This window comes from Geotrypetes seraphini, chromosome 11, assembly GCF_902459505.1.
Source record: "Geotrypetes seraphini chromosome 11, aGeoSer1.1, whole genome shotgun sequence".
Lineage (NCBI taxonomy): Eukaryota > Metazoa > Chordata > Amphibia > Gymnophiona > Dermophiidae > Geotrypetes > Geotrypetes seraphini.
In genome coordinates, this window is record NC_047094.1 from 69350217 (window position 1) to 69371737 (window position 21521).

At 40.5% G+C, this 21521-nt stretch overlaps 1 protein-coding gene across 14 annotated transcripts in view; it reads left to right on the forward strand.

Annotated features, from left to right (window-relative positions):
* The window catches only part of POU2F2 (POU class 2 homeobox 2), a 404239-nt gene that overhangs the window by 114845 nt on the left and 267873 nt on the right, over nt 1–21521 (forward strand). For 10 of the 14 annotated variants that reach the window (XR_004541086.1, XR_004541087.1, XM_033963217.1 and 7 more), the window contains one exon: nt 5354–5467. The exons of 2 other annotated variants lie outside the window; for them this stretch is intronic. Coding sequence is in view for 8 of the 12 variants with exons in the window: in XM_033963217.1 (XP_033819108.1) it covers nt 5354–5467 (114 nt within the window). In the remaining 4 variants the exon portion in view is untranslated. Of the gene's footprint in view, nt 1–5353; nt 5468–11631; nt 11796–21521 lie in introns of those variants that run through there. 2 more of the 14 variants (XM_033963218.1, XM_033963221.1) reach the window with 2 other exon arrangements.

Genomic DNA, 21521 nt, shown 5'->3' on the forward strand with positions numbered 1-21521 from the left:
TACAGAACCTTTGCAAACATTTTCATGTCAGTAGGGTAATAGGCCTATAATATGCACATAGTGATGAGTCTTTTTCTGGCTTTGAAAGAACTACCACATTAACTTTATACACAAATGAGGAAGAACATCTATTTTCAAAAGAATTGAAGATATTTCAGAATTTAAGATTTTATAATATTCTCCTGGTAATCCATCCTCTCCCGGTGATTTCCTATTAGGGAGCTTTCTAATAACTTGCTGTATCTTCTGCTTAGTAATTGAGTAATTCAGGTTTTGCCTGTCATCCTCTATGGTCTTGGGAAACTGGAGCCTTGCAATATAATCTAATTTCCTCAGGAGTATAGGACAGTTTTGAGGTTTAATAATCTACAGTAAATTATCGGGCCTTAACATGGGCCAAAGGGGACAAGACTGATGAGCAAGTTTTATCCCCTTCCTTGGAATGACCTGGAGAGGTTGTTCAAGGATCCCAAGGTTGATGTTCTGGTGATGACGACTATTAAGAAGACCACTATTCTGGTGGAGGGCATTATGTCTCTTAGTGAAGCCCATGACTATAAGTTTGAGTTGCGTCTTAAGCAGCTCTTTCTTTTCTGAGCACTGGGGGTACAGGCAGCAGTTTGTAGTGGATACGTGGCCCTGGTATTTCAACATTGGGTCCAATAGCTTTCACTATCACTGTGGCCCTTCTAGAATCAGAAACAACCTTTGTGATGAACATTTTGCATGTTCTCATTCACCTATTTTCATGCTTGCTGGCCCTGGACATGGTAGTTCATAGATGGCTATAGCTTAGAGATTAGTCAATTGATGCTACCTCTATGGCATGCCTTAAGAAACTGTTCTTTGGTTGGTGTTTGCTCTTTGGCAAGAATGTAAAGCAGATTAATGACAAGATGGGATGTCCATAGGATGTCCATAGGGAGGAGTTCGTGTAGAGGCTGGAGCTCTTATATTCCAGTAAGAAGAGTTACTTTCAGGCCTCATCAGATTAGCAGAAAGGCTAGCCCTTTTGTGGGGTGAGAATGCTGGGTAGTTCAGGCACCCTCCTCTCCATCAGCCCTCCATCAATTTGCTCCCATTGTAGGGAACATTATTGTAGTCCCCTATGTGCAGTGAATTTCTTCATTGATGGTAGTCTTGGAGGATAGGAGGCTCATTGGACATGGATATAGAATCCTGAGCTTTTGGTGTAGACACCATACCAATCAATTGTCCAGAGTAATACCAGGGAGATAAGCACAGAAAATGATTCGGAGAAGGAAAATCTAGATGGTACAGTAAGTAGACATCTTCTTTCCAAGGAGCTCAGATGTCCAGCTTCTAAAATACATTCAGCTACTCAGTCAGGAATGGATCTCTTTATCAGTAAAGAAGCAGAGGATGACCTCTCTGAAGACTCTAGTGACTGAGGCTGATGACCCTTCACTTTCTGTCTCTTCCTACCCAGACAGCAATATATGCTCAAACCAGCATGATCTCTATTTTCAAAAATTTTTTTTATCACTCTGCCAGAAATAGGCACAAACTAAAGATGGATAGGTTGATAGATCTTTATCTGCTATAGACCATATGGCCTGTCCAGTCTACCCAAGTTCTTACTTCATCTGAGATCACAAGAACCTTCTCTGCATCAAGGGGACTCTGCATCGGCTTTTGGTTGCTTTGACACAGAAGATGAGTCTCACATATTTTCCAGGCATTTTCTGGAGGATATTTTCTATTGAGAAGATTCAATAGGTTCTTATCTTTGTGAGTTCCCAAGAAAGAAGATAATTTGCTCTCCTCTGCTGTTATAAAATACATTCTCTATAAGAATATTATATACCTTAAATTTCTGAAATTAGCAAGAGATGTACTGTTGCAGGTATTCTCATTCTTTAACCCAAAAAACTCCTGCATTGCTCGTGCTCTTTTCGTTAACCCTTCAGTGAATGGATGTAAGTTTAAAAGATATGAACGTACATTGTCTTATCAGGTCGCCCTCTGGGATAAAGACTTTAAACAATTATTCCTCCTATCCATGTCATATTTGGACTTTAGAAGGCATCTGAAGACTTATTTTTTTTCAAGATTTTGGGGTAATTAATTTCTTCAGATTCTCATTTGTGACTTAGATTAATTTTTTGTAAACCACATAGATCTTTACAGTTATGTGGTCTATAAGTGGTTTTTATTTTATGTTATGTTACTGTTCAACATTCCTCCCCTCCCCAAAAAACAAGAATCTGTGTTGTGTTTCTTAAAATATTTAGAAATGCCAAATTGATGGCAGTGGTTCCCATATACAGATTGCTTTTGGACCTCAGACAAAGCTTAGCAGAATGTTTTCTACACTTTTATAGTCTCTTAAGACGATTGATACCAAATACAAGGTTCATTCTCTTTCTAGTTTTAATAAGACAGCTATAACATCATTCAGCAGTGTTAGTCAGCCATGAGAAAAACATAAAAGTCCAAGAAGTTCTCAAGTATTCCTCCTATTAAGGATCCTAAAGCGTTAGTTCAGATAGGAAGAACATCCTTCCCCGTGAGCCCTAGAATAACAGCTAATGAAGTATATGTTGAAATATGTAAATGCTTCCAGAAGATTCAGTCAAGTTTGTGACACTTTACCAGATGAACCAAATGCAGCCGATTCCGTTGCAAATAGTTAAGATAAAGATTCACACTACAGTCTATCAGATCCACTTATGATATTTTAATGCATTGTCTCTAAATCTTCAGCCACAGGAGCTGTTCACATAAGTTGGCATAGTTGCAAGCTACAGGACTTTGCAAGGATGTACATTACAAACAGACTGATTCTCCCAGTAAAGGAGACCATTTCTTTGGCAAGAAAGTCAAAGAAACTTTAGGCATCATAAAAGAGCATGTGTGTACCTTACAAACTTTGTAGCAGCCATGACACAACAGACATTTGCAGTTGTCTGGGTTTCGCCGCAAGACCTGGAGAACTGCAACAATCATGACGCCAGCTGCAAAAGCCTAAGAGAATGGAGATTTGCCTCATTGCGCATATTGATACTCTTCATGCAAGAAGCAAAATCTCTATTGTAAAAGGTGTTATCCTTGGTTTACACATTATAAATAGCACACTATGGGACTCATTTTCAAAAAAGATAGATATCCAAAAGACAGCACTTGGGACACCTTACTAGTCAAAATGTCCAAGTGGGCAGTCTTAAAACATCAAGTTTCAAGTTTCAAGTTTATTAGTTTTTCTTATCCCGATCATAAAGCAAATATCTGACCGGTTAACAATAAAAATTTAAAATAGAAGAATAAGAACTAATTAATAGTGTATTAAAGAGTATAGGGAAAACATATTAAACATATACAGACAAACACTACATAATTTTATAGATGTCTTTCTGGTTGTTTTGTCTCTAGTGCGTCCAAATCTTAAGGGGTCATGTTAGAGGTGTATTTTGAGCAGGCTTAGGACTTGGATCCTGGGCTTTTTTTAAAGACTTTTAGAGCTAGATTTGTTTTAAAAGCATCTAAATGCTTAAAAGGTGCCCAAACTGACCAGTTGACCACTGGAGGGATTAAGGCATGATCCCTCCCCCCCTGTAGTCACCGATCCCCTCCCATCACCCAATGATGATAAAAAAAATCCCAGTACATTCTAGCCAGTATTACCAGGGGGGTGCTGTAAAGTTCTCAGCCCAAGCAGCTTCAGATGTTAACACAGACATAGGGAGCAGGTGAATTTCACATTAAAATTTCCAGGTACAGGTGTCACCATATAATAATAATAATAATAATAATTTATTCTCCATACCAAAAAGGTTCTAGGCGGTTCACAACAAATAAAATTAATACATACAATGCAGATAAAATACATCAAATTATAAATGAAAAAGAACAGGATGCATTAAGATACCAACCTATCAAATAGTTGTGTCTTTAACAGTTTTCTAAAATCAGAATAAGAAGAAACCTCTTAACATAATTTTTCCAAGCCATACATTCAATTTAGCGGTCTGAAACGAGAGGGTTCTCTCAAGGAACTTCTTGTAACGACAAGGTTTTATGAAGGATATGTAAACAAATGCACTCTGCATGTACTCTTATTAGAGTGGCTCAAAGAGAAGTAAGGAGTAAGATAGCCTGTTGACATACCAAAGACTGATTTATAACAAATGCATGAAAATTTAATATATCTTGCTTATATTGTATGGTGAGCTCTCCAAAACCTACTGCACCTACATTAAGATGACACCTGCAGGCATAAGGGCTATTGTTGTGGTGTACATGTGGATACAGTAAGTTTTGGGTGGGTTTTGGAGGGCTCACCATGCAATATAAGCAAGATATAGTGACATCTTTACCTGGGACTTTTAATGTGAAATTCACTACGGTACTTCTTAGCAGAGCCCCTCTGCTATGCTCAGCTGTCTGAACAATTTACTAAGAGTGCAGGCTGCCTAGAGGAGAACTTTTGTGCATTTTTCATGTGGATGTATTTATATTCGAGAATGGCTAAAAAGATAGATGTACTAAGGACCAAAATGTCTACCTAGGTCATTAAAAAAAAAAAAAATGTCTTGCTGTTTTGAGCATGGACTGGATTTTTGATTGTCTTTCCCAAAACATCCAAACTCAAACTTAGGCATTCTATCGAAAATGCCCCTACACGTCTCATCAAATGTTCTAAAAAGGCAAAATGATAAAAGGCCACAAAAAAGCAACAAGCTCAAAATCCACCAAAGGAAGCTTCATCTATTTGACTTGCTGCCTGCAGGAAACTTATTAATGCATTATTTCAAGGAACAGTTATATTATCATAGACACCTGGTTGTTAACTATTGTCAAGAGGTTATTGGCTCAGATTCCACTAATTTTCTCCTCTTTATCCAGTCATTCATTGGAAGATCCATTTATCAGTCTGGAAATTAGAGAATGGCACAGTGACAAAATTCATCACTGTTCCCGTCCCCACGGATAACCGGGGGAAATCATCTCCATGTCATTCTTTAAGGAGAGAGGAAAGAATTGGAGTATGAATCGGTATAGCCACTGACCCTGAAGTCTTGCATTGAAGAATACTGATGTAGGACTATGGTTGAGATAGACACTAAAGAATGACACGGGATTGTTTTCTCCGGAGACGGGAACGGTGATGAATTTTGTCACTGTGTCATTCTCTAGTCTGGATCTCCTGCTTTAAGAGTGGAAGCAATAGAATCTGCTATTTCTATGGTACAAACAGGGACTTTATTCCCATTTTTATATATCCAGGAATATAGGATGATTGCCTCTGTCCATATCCAAGATCTCAACAAATTTAGTTTGAAAAAGTAATTTGAGATAAATCCTTTATCAACTGTCCTTCCTTTTTCTTCAGCAAGAAGACTGGATATATTTGCTAGACCTCAACAATGCTTATACTCTTGTACCCATTTGTCGAAGCTTCCACGGGTGGTATGTTACAGTAGTAAATTTCCACAGTTACTGCAAGGTAAGGTGCTATTGTTCAGTCTGGCAGCAACATCAAGTGTTAATCAAATTTGTGGTGGTGTGGAAGCATATCTTTGGGTCTGTTTAGATTACTGGTTAGTAGCTGTATCTACCAAATTGGATGTTCTGTAAGCCACTCAAGTAACTATTAACCTTCAGAACAAGGTGTTTCTTGATAATTACAAGAAATTCAACCTGATTTTGACCAGGGAATAAACTTACTTTCATAGGAACTTGTCTAAATCCAGTTGAAGCAAATGCTGCTTTACCATACAAAAGAATAAAGGATTTGGTAGGTTTCATGGAGATGTAGCAATGCTTCTAATGTGATTGCAAGATTGCCCATGAAAATGTTTGATCACATGGATTCTAAGAATTTCACTATCCTTTTCTTCAACAACATTTCCATTATTTTTCTAATAACTGAAGTGAGGCTTACCGGCCTGTAGTTTCCCCCTTCATCTCTGCAACCACTTTTGCGGATGTGATCTCTATTCACAAAAGTGTTTGCAGGGACAGCCAGAAACTGGGGCCAAGCAATGGTCTTGGAGGTCTTAAGACCAGTTTACATACTAGAAGACTAGAATTACTTGATAAGCTCAGTTATTGTACTGCTGCCTGAGGATTGATCCCTGAACAATGCTATATTAACCAATCTCCCCAAGAAATGTGGAATCTATTTTTAAAACTTATACCCCACTTAAAACTAAGCACCTTACAAAGAAAACATACATCAAAAATGTACACAAAATAAGCTAAGAACGAAAGAAAAAACTGCAGGAATGGTGTACAAGACGCCAAGTCTTTAATGAACAAACATAAATGTAATCAATATGTAATCATAAAACAGTTTGTATCCACAAAGGTTGGTGAACCGGGACCCGGCACGGTCTGTGTTTCAAAGAAATACTCCTTCCTCAGGGGTCATAATGTAAACAATATGTATGAACAAAAGTTTGTATGTTCGTAATTGTAAGTCAGAATGGTGACAGCGAAAATATGTGACAAGATAATCTTATATGTGATAGTGGTGAGAACATCATCTGCCTTAATGTTGAAATGTGATAGTGATTCTGCTAAGCAATAATGTGAATATATTAGTGTAATGTGAAAGAATCAAGTAAATAGTGTGAATACACAGGAAAACCATGTGGAGCCATGCTTTCTGGATACAAACTGTTATGATTACATTTATGTTTGTTCATTAAAGACTTGGTGTCTTGTACACCATTTCTGCAGTTTTTTTTCTTTCGTTCTTCGATTTGATATATCATTGCAGTACTGTTGGATTCTTTGCTTGTGTTCACAAAATAAGCTAGTTCAAATCAGGGCTGTGGAGTCGGTAGATAAATGTTCTGACTCTGACTCCTCAGTTTTTTGTACTTCAGACTCTGACTCCGACTCCAGGTACCCGAAATTTCCTCCGACTCCGACTCCTCGACTCCGACTCCACAGCACTGGTTAATTTTCAGATCGTTAAAATGGAATGTCAAGTTGAGAGAAATGAGCATTTTCGACACCACCTTCTTTTTGCTTTTAATCAAGGTTCTAAGGCTGCAGAAGCTGCTCGCAACATTTGTGCTGTGTATATAGTGGGTGCTATAGCTGAAAGAATCGCTCGTGATTGGTATGCCAAGTTCAAAAATGGAGTCGGTAGATAAATGTTCCGACTCCGACTCCTCAGTTTTTTGTACTTCTGACTCCGACTCCAGGTACCCGAAATTTCCTCCGACTCCGACTCTGACTCTGACTCTGACTCCGACTCCACAGCCCTGATTCAAATCAACATAGTATCATATTCTTTAAGTATAGCAAGGACTTCAGAAGTGCCAGTATCAGCCAAGGGTTAGCCAAGGAGGCAGTGCATGCAAATCCATCTCATACATATTCATTGTGGATATCCTGAAAACCTGACCTAGCTCCGGCTCTCGAGGACCGGAATTGCCTACCCCTGACCTAGACAATTAGGTTGTTTGTTATGATGCCTGTGTTGATGTGTGGCATTGCTGGGCCAAAAAAAATGTAAAGATTGTGGACCGGAAGGGCTTAATTTGTATGATCAAAAACAAAGTAGACAACCTGTGACGTCAACAGATGAGTTTAACATGAGAAAAGTTGACAAACTCATAAAGAACAATTGGAGGGTTACTCAAAGCTTGTTACATTGCAGCCCTGAAAATGCTGAAGGAATGATTGAGAAGAGTTTGGAATAAGAGGGAAATTTTGTAGCAACATGGTAAAGTTAGATCTCCAATAGCTATGAAACATCACAGAGACAATTGCGAAGATGGGTCTCGCTATTAGACTTTAGACTTAGCGCCATATGATTTCCATTTTTTTTTCCCAAAATTGAAGGAATACTCTCAGGGACATCTATTTGACTTGAATGAAGCAGTGGATAGGACCGAGGAACTGTTTGAAGAGACAGATATGCTGTTTTTTTGTGACTTCTTTCAGATACTTGCCTGCCATTGGCAGAAATGTGTGATAAATGGTGGTGACTATGTAGAAAAATAAATACATGTAATAAAAGAGGAATTTTCAAGTATTTTTGATGCAATATCTTCATTTAAAGACAAATTATGGAGAGGGAGGCATTACTTTACATTTATCCTTCATACAAGTATATGTTTTCCTTTCTGTAACTGACTCAGTTGGATATCTATCTATCTATAGGAATTGTTAAGCTGAAGTATTGGAGACGTGTTATACTGTGGTGGTTTGTTTTATTTAGTAAGTCTTCTATTCCTACTGTGATGGGTTGGGTCATTGTGTTATACAAGGGGTTTTGGTAGCAGAACAAAGAGTTTTGATAATTTATAAATAGGAAATGAATGGGGCTGAGAGCCAGGCTGGGGGTCAAGGAGTTGGGTGGGAGAATTGGCTGTATGGGAGTAGGGGTGGCCTCAGTGCCTTGTGAAGACATCAGAAAAGGATATGTTGAACCAAATCACAAATGTGTGTATTCTGTTCTTAATAAGATAAATTTTATGGAACCTATTTAGTGATAATTTTAGATATTTTGCTTATTACAGAATCATGGCTTATTGAGTTAGAGGGACCAACATAACAAATTGCAGCCACCAGGTTATATAATGGTACATCATCCTGGAAAGGCTAATTGAGGGGAAGAGGCAGCAGTTTATAAATCATCTCTTTGTAGCCATGGTTAAAACACCTGATTTTGCCTGGATATGAGTATATCTCGACTGATCCAAAGTTGAAGGTTTTCTTGATGTTTATACTCCCAAGTGTGCTAATTATTAGAAATGGGCCATTGTTTAATCATTTGATTGACCTGTTATCTAAATGGCCAGACCTGTTGATATTTGTTGATGTAAATGGACATTCTGATTTCATCAATGTTTTGTTATACTTTATTACAAAAATTCAATAACATTTATTACAATAAACCCCCCCCCCCAAAAAAAAAAAAAAAAAGAATGCTAGTATTTACGCATATTGCAGCCACATATAGGTGCCTGTTCTTATGTCAGCTCTATGGCTGGTGTTAAGTTCAGGTGCTGAAATGTTGGGTACACCAATATGGAGTTGTGCTACTATTGTATATTGCAGTGTATCGCAAACTGTATGCCTCGAGATACTGGCGAGGAGAGGCGCCGGCTGACTGCTTACAGGACGTGGCTCTCACAGCGAGAGACGCGTGCTGTAGTCAGCTGGTGCCAGCACCTCTCCTCTATGCCGGTGCCTCTGCTCCTTCTCCTTGCCTCTCCTTCTGCAGCACCCTCCACCGGCGGTAATAGGAGGCTAAGGGCTGTGGCTGGAGGACATCCACGCATGTGCGGATGTCGACATGATGGTTTCACATGTGCATGTGACATCATTGCGTTGATGTAAGCGCATTTCTGGGTGCCCTCCAGCCGCAGCCCCGAGATTAGTGTACCACAGCTTAAAAGGTTTGTGACGCACTTATATAATGGCACCCACTGATATAATGGCCATATGGTAGGTCCTATTCTATAATGGCACCCAAATGCAATTATAAAATAGGACCTACCATATGGTCTTAGGACTCCAAAATGGAGGCTCCTAGTTCTAGAATTGCTTTCTAGGTTACACAGCTCCGGTCTTAGGCAGGGGGGAAAGGTGCAGGATCACAGGGCTCCTTGCTCCTAGAGGCCCTGTAGCTAGGGTTCCTAGCTTGACTGTTGTAAGCCACCTCTCTACCATTTCAATGTTGCTGCTTTTAATCTTCCAGGCCAGAACCAGCAGCATCAGTCAGCTTAAACATGCTTTCCCTCTGCTGCAGCATCCAGCCTCTGCGATGAAGGAAGATGCAGCAGAGGAAAGCTTCTAGGTCACTGAAGGCAGCGTGTTTAAACTGACTGATTCTGCCAGTGCCAGACTGGAAGATTAAAAATTACAGCATGTATAGAAGAGAAGGGAGAGAGAGGTACCGGATCATATTGGGGGAGTGGTAGAAAAGAGAGAAATGCTGAACTGATTGTGGGGAGGGAGGAATAAGGGAAAGAGAGAAACCAAATCACAGGGGGAGGGAAGGAAGAAGAAAGAGGCCCAATTGCAGAGATTGGGGGGTGGGGGTGAGGAGGAGAAAAAAGAAAGAGAGGCCAAATTGCAGAGATTTTTTTGGGGGGGTAAGGAGGAGGAAGAAAAAAGAGAGGCCAAATTGCAGAGATTGGGGGGGGGTGAGGAGAAAGAAGAAGAAAGAGAGGCCAAATTGCAGAGATTGGGAGGGGGAAGGGGAGGAGGAGGAAGAAAAGGCCAAATTGCAGAGATGGGAGGAAGAAGAAAGTGAGGCCAAATTGCAGGAGAGGGAGAAGGAAGAAGGAAGAAGAGAGGCCAAATGGCCAGGGTAAGGGGCAGGAGGAAGAAGAATAACAGGCTAAATTGCAAAGGGGGGGGAAGGAAGAAGAAAGAGGTGAGAGAGGCCAAATCGCAGGGGATGGGGGAAGGAAGGAGGAAGAGGCGAGAGATGCTGGATTATGAGGAAGGGTAGAGGGAAGGAGGGAGAGATGCTGGCTGCAGGGTGGGCACCACTTAGGAAGGGAATAAAGAGGGGATGTGCTAGGCATGGAGGGAACTGAGGGACACAGAGGTTCAAAGTTGAACTAGGAAGGGGGATAGGAATCCTGCGATGAGGAACCTGTGAGGAGGATAGAAAGAAGAACATAGAGGATAGGACATATGAGGGATACAGAGGTAAGATAAGTGAAGGCACTGAGTGAGAAGACTTGTCAAATGGACAGGAGACCATTAAGGAAAAAGAGAGAAAAAGAAGAGACACTGGGACTAAAGCAAATGGAGAGAGAAAATGCTGAGACAAAGGTAAAAAAATGTATATTTTATTCTGAATTTAATAATTGGAATGTCAGCTTTGTTTATTTATCTAATTAATAATTTAAAAAAATTGTATCCCACCACATTAAACAGTTTTGAGCGGGTAACAACAAAACATACTTAATAAAATAACTGACAAAAAAAATACAACATAAAATCACTAATAATATTTTAATTTAAAATACAATTTAATACAAATCACAAATGTTCTGATAATTTGCATTTCAATTTCTATTTCTCAAACAAAAAGGAGCAAGCAAAGTCCCTTGCAGTGCACAACAAAGGAACAAAGTGGGGCTTGTAGCACACTGGCCTTACCTTTTTTTGCCAAGTCATGCTATTCTGTGTTAGCCATGCTTTGTAATACTATGCTATGTTTTTGCCATACTGTGCTTGCCATGCTATGTCTCGCCATACCATGTTTTGTCATATTATGTTTTATCATGCTTTAACTATGTTTTGCCATCTCTGTCAGACAATGTTTGCCATTCTATCTTCTACCATACTATGTTAAGTCAGGCCAAGCATGCCATACTTCACGGGTGCGTGAATCTTCTCACCTTAACCGAAAAGCGCTCCTTGAGAAGAGACCTCTGGCTGGTTTCAGCCTCTTAGTTTGAGACTGAATTTTGAGGCGTTAAGTATATAATTTTTGAATGATTGTAGACTGGTTGAGACCTCCTTCCCTGGCATGACATCAGCCAAGTAGGAGGAGTTTCCAATATGTGCTTGAATCAGAGTTCGGCAGGATTCTGTTAGCAGGAAGGAGGAGCCTTAGTTCAATCTTGAAATACGTGTCTGGGTGTCTAGAAGCCAATAGCCATTTTTGAAACAGTGATAGTTTCTGCTGGAGCGTGTACTCGCAGGAGCGCTGGTTATAAGTTTTCTTCAACCCCTGACGCAGTTAGAATTAACGAAACAAGGACTCCCTATTGGGTTTTTGTGAAGGGGAACTTCTGCACTGAACTGGAGGAGAATAGCAGCAAGACATTTACAACACTGGATCCCAGGTGTACAGCTAAGTACCTTTCTATGAATTAGAATAAGCAGTGTGGATGCCAGAACGTTGCTTATTAACAGCACATTTTTGAGACGGTTTCAGTCATCTTGGATTTACCTACATTTCAACATTGTTTATTGGACTTTTTTTGAGTTGTAGCACCTAAATTGGAGTTTTTTTAGACCCATGAAGCTGTTTAACTGAAGTCTTTTTTTCTCCATTATTTTTTATTGGTGCTCCTCTATGTTTAACTTGAGTTTTTTGAATTAATGGTGGATGTATTCAGGTTTGCCTGATTGAGGTGTCTAGCATATATATTGCTCTTTGATATTTATGATTGAAAATATATGCCTCTTATCTGATATAGTTTGATTTCAATTACCCCAACATTGACTGGTTAAATGTTACATCGGGGAGTACTAGGCAGGTAAAATGCCTAGATGTCATAAATGACTGCTTCTTCGAGCAACTGGTCCAGGAACTGACAAGAGGGGGTGCTATTTTAGATTTGGTCCTTAGTGGAATGCAAGATTTAGTACAAGAGTTAACTGTGTTGGGTCCGCTGGGAAACAGTGATCATAACGTGATCAAATTTGAGCTGATACTGGGAGTAATGTCGCAAAAGAAATCTACTGTAGGAGCGTTTAATTTTTGAAAGGGCGACTAGGATAAAATGAGGAAAATGATTAAAAAGAAGCTAAAAGGATCAGTTGCAAAGGTTAGGACTAAAGGAATCTTATGGGAATATGAAGAATTTACTAGAAGCAATCAGTTATAAAACACACTAGTGGAACATCTGTGGTGATCTGAAGGTCATTGGTATGCTAGTGGGAATGCAAGGAGGATTCATTAAATACTGCTGTTTCCTGTGCTTGTGGGATTGTAGATCTACAACTGAACATTGTCAAATGTGTCTGGCAGCTGAAGGATACCTTTAACCCAGGGACAAGTAGTGTGAAATTTATGCTATTGGTGGATCCTCATAAAATATTTATTCCACCTCTTCATATCAAGCTGGGGTTGATGAAGAACCTGGTAAAGGCCATGGATAAAGTAAACTTGCCAGGTTTTCAATATCTTGTTAAGAAATTTCCAAAAATCAGCACTGCAAAACTCCACTGGGTAGGTCAGGGGTGGGCAACTCCAGTCCTTGAGGGCTGGAATCCAGTCAGGCTTTCAGGATTTCCCCAATGAATGTGCATTGAAAGCAGTGCATGCAAATAGATCTCATGCATATTCATTAGGGAAATCCTGAAAACTCGACTGGATTCCGGCCCTCGAGGACCGGAGTTGCCCACCCCTGGCCTAGGTACATTAGATAGATTGTGAGCCCACTAGGACAGATAAGGAAAATGCTTGAGTACCTGAATGTAAACCACTTAGGCCAGGCGTGTCAAAGTCCCTCCTCTGGGGCCGCAATCCAGTCAGGTTTTCAAGATTTCCCTAATGAATATGCATGAGTTCTATTTGCATACAATGAAAGCAGTGTAAGAAAATAGATCTCATGCATATTCATTGGGGAAATCCTGAAAACCCGACTGGATTGCGGCCCTCGAAGATGGACTTTGACACCCCTGACTTAGGCTATAAGTGGTATATAAATACTAAAAAATAAATAAAAAATAAATAAATGACAAGGTTGCCCAATAGGTAGATAGGGTAATGGCAAAAGCCAGAAAGATGTTTGGGTGCATAGAGAAAGAAATAGCCATAAGGAAGAAGAGGTAATAGTGCCTCTCTATTTGGGATACTGTTTGCATTTCTGGAGACTGTGCCTTGACAAGAATATAAACTGATAGAGTCCTGCCAAAAGGCAGCTTCCTGGATTGTAAATTGTCATTATAAAGCATATGGAGACACTCTCTAAAGATCTAAAATAAAGGCAAAAGAGTTGGCATTTGTGAAATATTTAAAAAAAACAACACAAGAAGAGGAGTGCAGAAAGGACTACCAGGTGAAACTGAAAGATTCCAAGAGAGAGATACGTCTGGCTAAAAATGTAAAAAAGGGAGACAAAAATTTTTTCAGATATATTAGTGAAAGGAGGAAGATGAAAAATGGAATTGCTAAACTAAAAGATGCTAGGAACCGATATGTGGAGTGATGAGGAAAAAGCAAACGTGCTGAACAAATACTTCTGCTCTGTGTTCACGGAGGAAAATCCTGGAGAAGTACCGTAATTGTCTGGCAAACTAACACGAGAAAATGGAGTAGATTCTGCGCCGTTCATGGAGGAAAGTGATTATGAACAACTTGAAAAACTGAAGGTGGACAAAGCGATGGGACCGGACGGGATCCTTCCCAGGATACTGAGGGAACTCAGAGCGGTTCTGGCGGGTCCTATTAAAGACTTGTTCAACAAATCTCTGGAGTGGTTCCTGGAGATTGGAGGAGAGCGGATGTGGTCCCTATTCACAAAAGTGGTCACAGGGATGAAGCGGGAAACTACAGGCTGGTAAGCTCCACATCGGTTGTTGGAAAAATAATGGAAGTGTTGCTGAAAGAAAGGATAGTGAACTTCCTTGAATCTAATGGGTTACAGGATCCAAGGCAACATGGCATTACAAAAGGTAAATTGTGCCAAACGAACCTGATTGAATTTTTTGATTGGGTAACCAGAGAGCTGGATCAAGGCCATATGCTAGATGTAATTTACTTAGATTTCAGCAAAGCCTTTGATACGGTTCCTCATAGGAGGCTGTTAAACAAACTTGAAGGGCTGAAGTTAGGACCCAAAGTTAGAAATTGGCTGTATCTGGATTTCAGCTTTCTAACTAAGAGCCCAAAATTTGGCTTCCAGAACCTTCCTCCCACATTTTCCTATGTCATTGGTACCTACATGTACCAAGACAGCTGGCTCCTCCCCCAGCACTAACTATAGTCCTGGGGGTGATGGGAGTGATCATCAGTGCAGACATGAAGGCTGCCAAACAAGTGGAGAAGGCCTCATCCAAGGCGAGGCAAATGATGGGATGTATCAATAGAAGCTTCGTCAGCCGCAAACCTGAAGTCATAATGCCACTGTATAGAACCATGGTGAGACCTCATCTAGAGTACTGTGTGCAATTCTGGAGGCCACATTACTGTAAAGATGTGCTTCGAGCTGAGTCGGTCCAGCGAATGGCCACTAGGAAGGTCTCTGGACTCAAGGGTCTCTCATACGAGGAAAGACTGGGCAAATTGCAGCTGTACTCTCTAGAGGAGCGCAGGGAAAGGGGTGACATGATTGAGACTTTTAAGTACGTCACAGGTCGTGTCGAGGTAGAAAACGATATATTCCTTCCCAAGGGACCCTCGGTCACAAGGGGGCACCCGCTCAAACTCAGGGGAGGGAAATTTAGAGGTGACATCAGGAAGTATTTCTTCACAGAAAGAGTGGTAGATCACTGGAACAAACTTCCGACGCAGGTAATCAAGGCCACAAGCGTGCTCGACTTTAAGAATAAATGGGACATCCACGTGGGATCCCTACGTGGGTCGAGCAGCACTCAGACTTAATGGGGTGGGTCAGTAGAGTGGGCAGACTTGATGGGCTGTAGCCCTTTTCTGCCGTCACCTTTCTATGTTTCTATGTATCTAGGTGATGCGTGAGGCAGGCGAGTGACCAGGTGATGCTCATGTCCACCAGCCATCCAACTGTCTACATGCTTAGCGATCAAATCACCAACTATAATAGCTTTCTTAACCCTTCCATCCAGGGCAGAAGCCCCTGGAGACCCATCCTCAGCGTGAGAGAATATTGCGTCCCCTGGTGGGCAGATCCTAGCTACAGGATTATTTTCTACATTACCAGGCTGTCCTTTTAGGAGACCTCCCTCCTCCAAGGCAGCACAGGGGCTGCCAGTCTGGAGGTGAGACTTCTCTACAACATGGTTTATTAAAACTTTCTTTATCGCATGGGTTGAATCTTCAGATCACAGCAGTTTACAATCTAAAAACAAAATTCAGTAAGAAAAGAACTACATTGATAGGAAAGAACACACATTCATTCCAGGTAGCTTACAGCAAGGGAGCTGATACACATATGCAACACACATGCAACACACAATAAAATCAAGAAAGGAATAGTAAAAGGGAAAAAAAGTTCTCCTCTATGTACCTCTGTTGTCTTCTTCAGCTTCTCCCAATTCTTGCTACTCTTGTCTCAAGAGATCAGACTTGTTCTCTGAGAGCTAGGAGCTCTTTGCGTTGAGCGCACACACACAACCTCTTGCCAATGGAGAGATCATCATACATGTGACACTTAATGCTAGAGACTGGATATCACCCCTTTCACTGCTGGACTGCTGTCTACATCTTGGTATTATTGAGCTGTTTAAACTTTAAGGTACTAGGAATATTAGACAAGTATGAAGAGCCTTAGGATTATATTGTGTACTTTATTTATTATTTGATTCTTAGCAAGTAATGAATCTGTAATAAACACTCCTTCTGTTATCCTAATTAGAATAACTGATTATAAATAAATATTATAAGTGCAGAAATGTGCTAGGGGTGAGCAGGAGTTGGTGAGTGAATGTGGTCATAGTTTGGTTGTCAGAAGCTACCTTAAAAGCATTGCAGGTGGTATAAAATTTTGACAGTTGGGTATTGTTGGGGATGGTGTGCAAAGAGTATTTTACCCTGGTTCTTATGAGCTTCATTGGTGGCTCATTTGCCTCTTTATGATGTATAAAGTTTTAATAGTGCTTTTTACTTTGATGAAGGGGATAGGTGTCCCTATAGTAGTATCTACGTTAGTGTGGTGGTATTCTGTATATGCGATTCTTATGTCATCATTGCAGTCTGATTACCACAATAGGGTGGCTTCAGTGTTTGTTCCTGCCCTATCCCCGAATTTCAAAATAGAATGCCTACTTATATTAGGAAATGTCAAATTTAGATTCCTTTTGTAAACATGGTAAGATTTTTAATTTGAGACTATTGAGAATTTTAACTGAAATTTTATGATTTTATTGTCCGTCTTTTAAGCTGTTTGTTTGTTTTTTTAACCCACTTAGAAAATTGTGGATAAGTTAGATATAAAGACTGTAAATAAAATACACAAATCTCTTCTAATGGAAAAGCGGCTATAAAATCAGCATGGGATGAGGGTAAAAGAATAAAATAGGGTTGTGGTGGTAGAGATAAGGATGCTGTCAGAATTCAAGAAATTTGTGGGACTAGAACAGAAGATCCACTATACGAGTATAGTACTTTAGAAGTGATTTGCAGTACAAAACAGTGAGAGGAAGAGATTGAAGAACTGAGTTCCTGGCATGGATGGGCGAGCCAAACAGGCCATATGACTTTTATTTGCCATCATGTTTTCAGTTTCTATGTTTGTTGACAATAGATTCCAGTTGAGCTTGTATTTAACATAATAGGGTTGCCTGTTTATCTTGACTGGTGATAGTTTCCTATTCACGATGCCATGAAGCTTGTCTGTGAAGATATCTTACTGTTGTTTAATTCACTCAAACAGCTATTGTTCTTTTGGTGCTTTCTGTTGAAGGTGGTTGTCGTTATTGCTTTACATACAGGGCGACACTGAAGTTGTTAACATTACCTGGTGAATGAGGGATAGTGTTGTTAGCCATTGCATGATGCTTCACATTCCATTTTTATTTTTAGAGCAGTGCCTTGATGTCTTAAATTTGCACTCAATTTTGCTTTGTCTCGCTGACGCCGCATTCCAATTAATTCTGTCATTCCAGAATTCAAATGACATCCATTGTGAGTGAGCACTGTAGGAAGCTGAAGGTGAAAAAGCAGAGGGAGGGAAAGAGACAATAGATGAAAGGACGAGTAAGCATGAACAAAAATGTGAGAATGAGAAACACGGATGAAAGACAAAGATGGAAAGATGGGGAACAGAGAGTGGAGACATGGAAGGGAAAAAGTGGGGGGAAAAGAGAGAGAAAAATTGATAGGAAGGGAGACTGAGTTGGAGATGCAAAGAGTTGGCGAGATGGAGAAAGTGAGAGGAAGAGATGAATCCATTGGGCTGAGGAAGCAGCTGCTGAAGTGCAAACGGGAAAATGAGTGAATGAAGATGGAGTTTCACGGCAAGGCGTTCCTGCAGTTTGTTTAGGTGCCTGCTGACAAATCATAAATAAATACAGAGCATGGTGTTTAGAGCTTGGTGACGGTTGTAAAGTGTAGTGACAGGAGCAGTGTTGAGGGATTCAGGTAGTGGGAATTTCTGTGCCTATATTGTTTTAAGGGATGGGATTTCAAATACACTTCTTCCTCCATATCCGCGGTTTCCATATCTGCGGATTTGCTTATTCACGATTTTTCGGCTGCTGACTCCGTCCCCTAATTTTTGTCACTGAACCCAGTGTTTCACATTGGAAATCGCTGCGCCCCTGTGGAAGTGAATGGCTGACCTGGACTCCACGCTGGCTTGGAGAAATTTAGCGAGCTACTCCACTAAATGCTAACTTTTCGATTATTAGCCCTACCTGAGTAAAACAGGATTCTTTCTGTGGCATTTTTGCCACGAGTGTACCAGCTGCAGTGGAGAGTGTCCCCCCGCCAATGGAATCTGAGGGTGGAATCTGAGTGTACCAGCTGTAGTGGAGAGTGTCCCCCTGCCGGGGCTGAGAGGAGAACGGGAGCGGAGGTGTGGCTTGAGCATTAGGAGCTCACTGTGGAAAGATAGAGCCTAGTACGGGCACTCGGCCCTCCCATGGAGGAAATCACTGCTCCTGTGTTGTGCGGAGCAAATTGCAGGTCAGGTTATTCACGGTTTATTATCTTTTTCAGGTCTATTTTACCGAAAAACCGCGAATAACATGCAAAAAGTTATTTGCGGTTTTTCAGTATTCTTCGGTATTCACGGCTATGTTCTGCCCGCATCCCCCGTGAATACGGAGGGAGAAGTGTACCACCTTTCTGTGGCTATAATTGAAGCAGTTTATAAATTATATATAGGTACTTATTTTGTACCTGGGGCAGTGGACTTGCCCAGAGTCAAAAGGAGCTGCAGTGGACTCGAACCCAGTTACCCGGGATCTCAGTCCTCTGCTCTAACCAATAGGCTACTACTCTAACCAATAGGCTACTACTCTACTTCACTATGAAATTGATATATGATTGCCTGAGCAAGTGAGTTGTGGCAGGGAAGGGGACAGTGGAGGGTTGGAAGGTTCTGGATGTGGTTGATGATTTTATAGCATGAGTCCTACATTGACTTCTGATTTGTCTGCAGTGCTAATGCCAGGCATGTGTACCTGGGCCCACAGGCTTGGAATGCTGAAGATGCACGACAATGACTCATTCTCCTTTTAGCAGAAGAGATTCTGTAGATCTTGTGGCAGCCCTTAGCCTGGTGTATTCTTGTACATGCCTTTAGGTGCCACATGTTTGTTTTTGAGGACAAATTTTGAAGCAGAAACTCTGTGTGGGAACTGAAAACCTCTCAGGGGAGTGGATGTCTCAGGAAAGGAGTGCAAGGAGACAGAGATTTATAGTCTCTAATAGTCAAGATTTCTGGGGAGTGTCGTTGAGATCAGCATTTTAAAACTGGAATTCTCTGCTGCTTTCGCTTCTTCCTGAATTGGTGTTTCCCACCCAGTTTTTGACTGGTCTCTGGTAGGGATGGACTACAGCAGTTCAGCGGAGTGCTACTTCTGGAATCCTAAAAAAATTAAAAAGCCTGCTTCAGCTGATGAAAGTTTATCTACACTCAGCATCTGGACAGAGCACTGATGCCATGCATAGTGGAATCAGGGCATCTCTGTGCAGGCTCCCGTGGCTGCCATCTTGGCAAGTGAACATGCAGTGGGACCTCATGGATACCACATTAGAACTGGGTTTTTCAAATAGGCCTGAAATTTTCTATTTTTGATGTGTGACTCCATCTGGACTGCAAGGCAGCTTCTCTTGTCAGGTTTTTTAAGCTCAAGAAAAATGATATAAGTAGTGGATTCTTTTTTTTCACAATTAAAAACATAAGGATTAAATTATTATTTTTAAAACTTATTTGCATGTAAAGCTGTGTATGAAATAACAGTACTTAAGAAGTATGATTATTTAAATCACCCTGTGTACATTAAACATTCACTAAACACAGGCTCATAACCATAAAAAAAAATAATAAAATACAAAATAAACTATTTGTGATATGATGTGCTCAGTGCTCTTCTACCTGCATAGGTACAATACAGGAAACATGGGAACATAGCCAAATAAATATTCCCTTAAAGCCGCCACCTCCACCAATAACACACTTACCCCCCTTTATACAAAACTGCACAAGAGGTTTTTAGTGCCAGCCAGTGCGCTGAATGCTCCACGCTGCTCCTACGGTCATAGAGTTCCTATAAGCGTTGGAGCAGTACAGAGCATTCAGAGCATTGGCCGGCACTAAAAAAAACCTCTTGCGCAGTTTTGTAAAAGGGGGTTAACCAAGTCTGAATGACCACGACACTTATCTTTCATGTGGGCTACTTCTCTCGTACGATGGATCCACCAGTTCCTGTATCACCCCTACATCACCAAATAATACCATACCATATATTTTCTTCTATATCGCAAGTTTTGACAAGGATTTAATATGGTTTACAACAAGATTTCTAATGAATTACAAGTTTGAAGAAGTAGAAATGTCTTTGCATTTTGAATTATAGGCTTGAAGAGAAGAGATGAGTCTAGCATTCTCCTAAAGTTGTAATATGTGTCCAGTTGACGCAGGTGTTGTAGGAAGCCATTCCAAATTTTGGGGCCTTGGAATGCAAAAGTGGATTCGTATAACTTCTTTTGGTGTACATGCAAAGGTGAAGAGAAAGCTAGCTTAAAGGACTGCTTCGATCTCAAGTTGAAAATGGAGTTTGTAACAATGATGTCTGAGATTAATCCTATGAAATTCTCTATATAAATGATTTTATGGACCATGCATGCAATTTTATATTGAATTATCTTCTTTACGGGTAGCCAGTGTAATTCCCTTAAAAGCGGGGTAACTCTGTCGAATTGACTTCATTGGAAGATTAGTCCGGTAGCCGTATTTTGGAGTAGCTGTAATCTCCCATATTCTTATTTCAGTAATACTGCAGTATAAGGAATTACAATAGTCTAAGGGAGCAGGACCACTTTCGCTACTGTCCTGAAGGTAGCCTGACTCAGAGAAGATCTAATTGCTCTTTAATTGTCTTAGTCTGAAGAAAAATTTTCTAACCAAGGAATTAATCTGGCCAGCAAAGGTAAGGTCTGAGTCTATAATTACACCCAACACCTTTGATGTCCTCTCGATCTTGAGTTTTTCTCCGGTTACCAACATCAACTCTGGGAAAGTGTGGCGCAGTGGTTAAAGCTACAGCCTCATGTAAACGGTTCTGAGCTCACCTGGGAGAATGGTATAGAAAATTGAATAAATAAATAAAATAAATAAGGCAAGGAGTTATAGTTTCCAAACCAGAGGACCTTGGCATTCAGTTCATTGAGTTTGAGATTCAATCCCAACATAGTGAAAATGAACATGCAGCAATGCTCCACTCCTCAAGTCAAGCTGAGTTTCGCATAAGCTTCCTGGAGAAGACTGACTACAAACAAAATGAAAATATATAACATTGAAACACAAGCAATACATGTCTTCATTCATCATCATATCATCAGATCTCTACATCATCAATTCCTACTCTAAATAGAAGGGCACTGAAGGACATCATCCACGTATGCGGCTAATTTGACTTGTCTGGGTCCTATGGGAATAACTTGAATCCGAGGGCACTGTCGTATGGATAATAAGAAG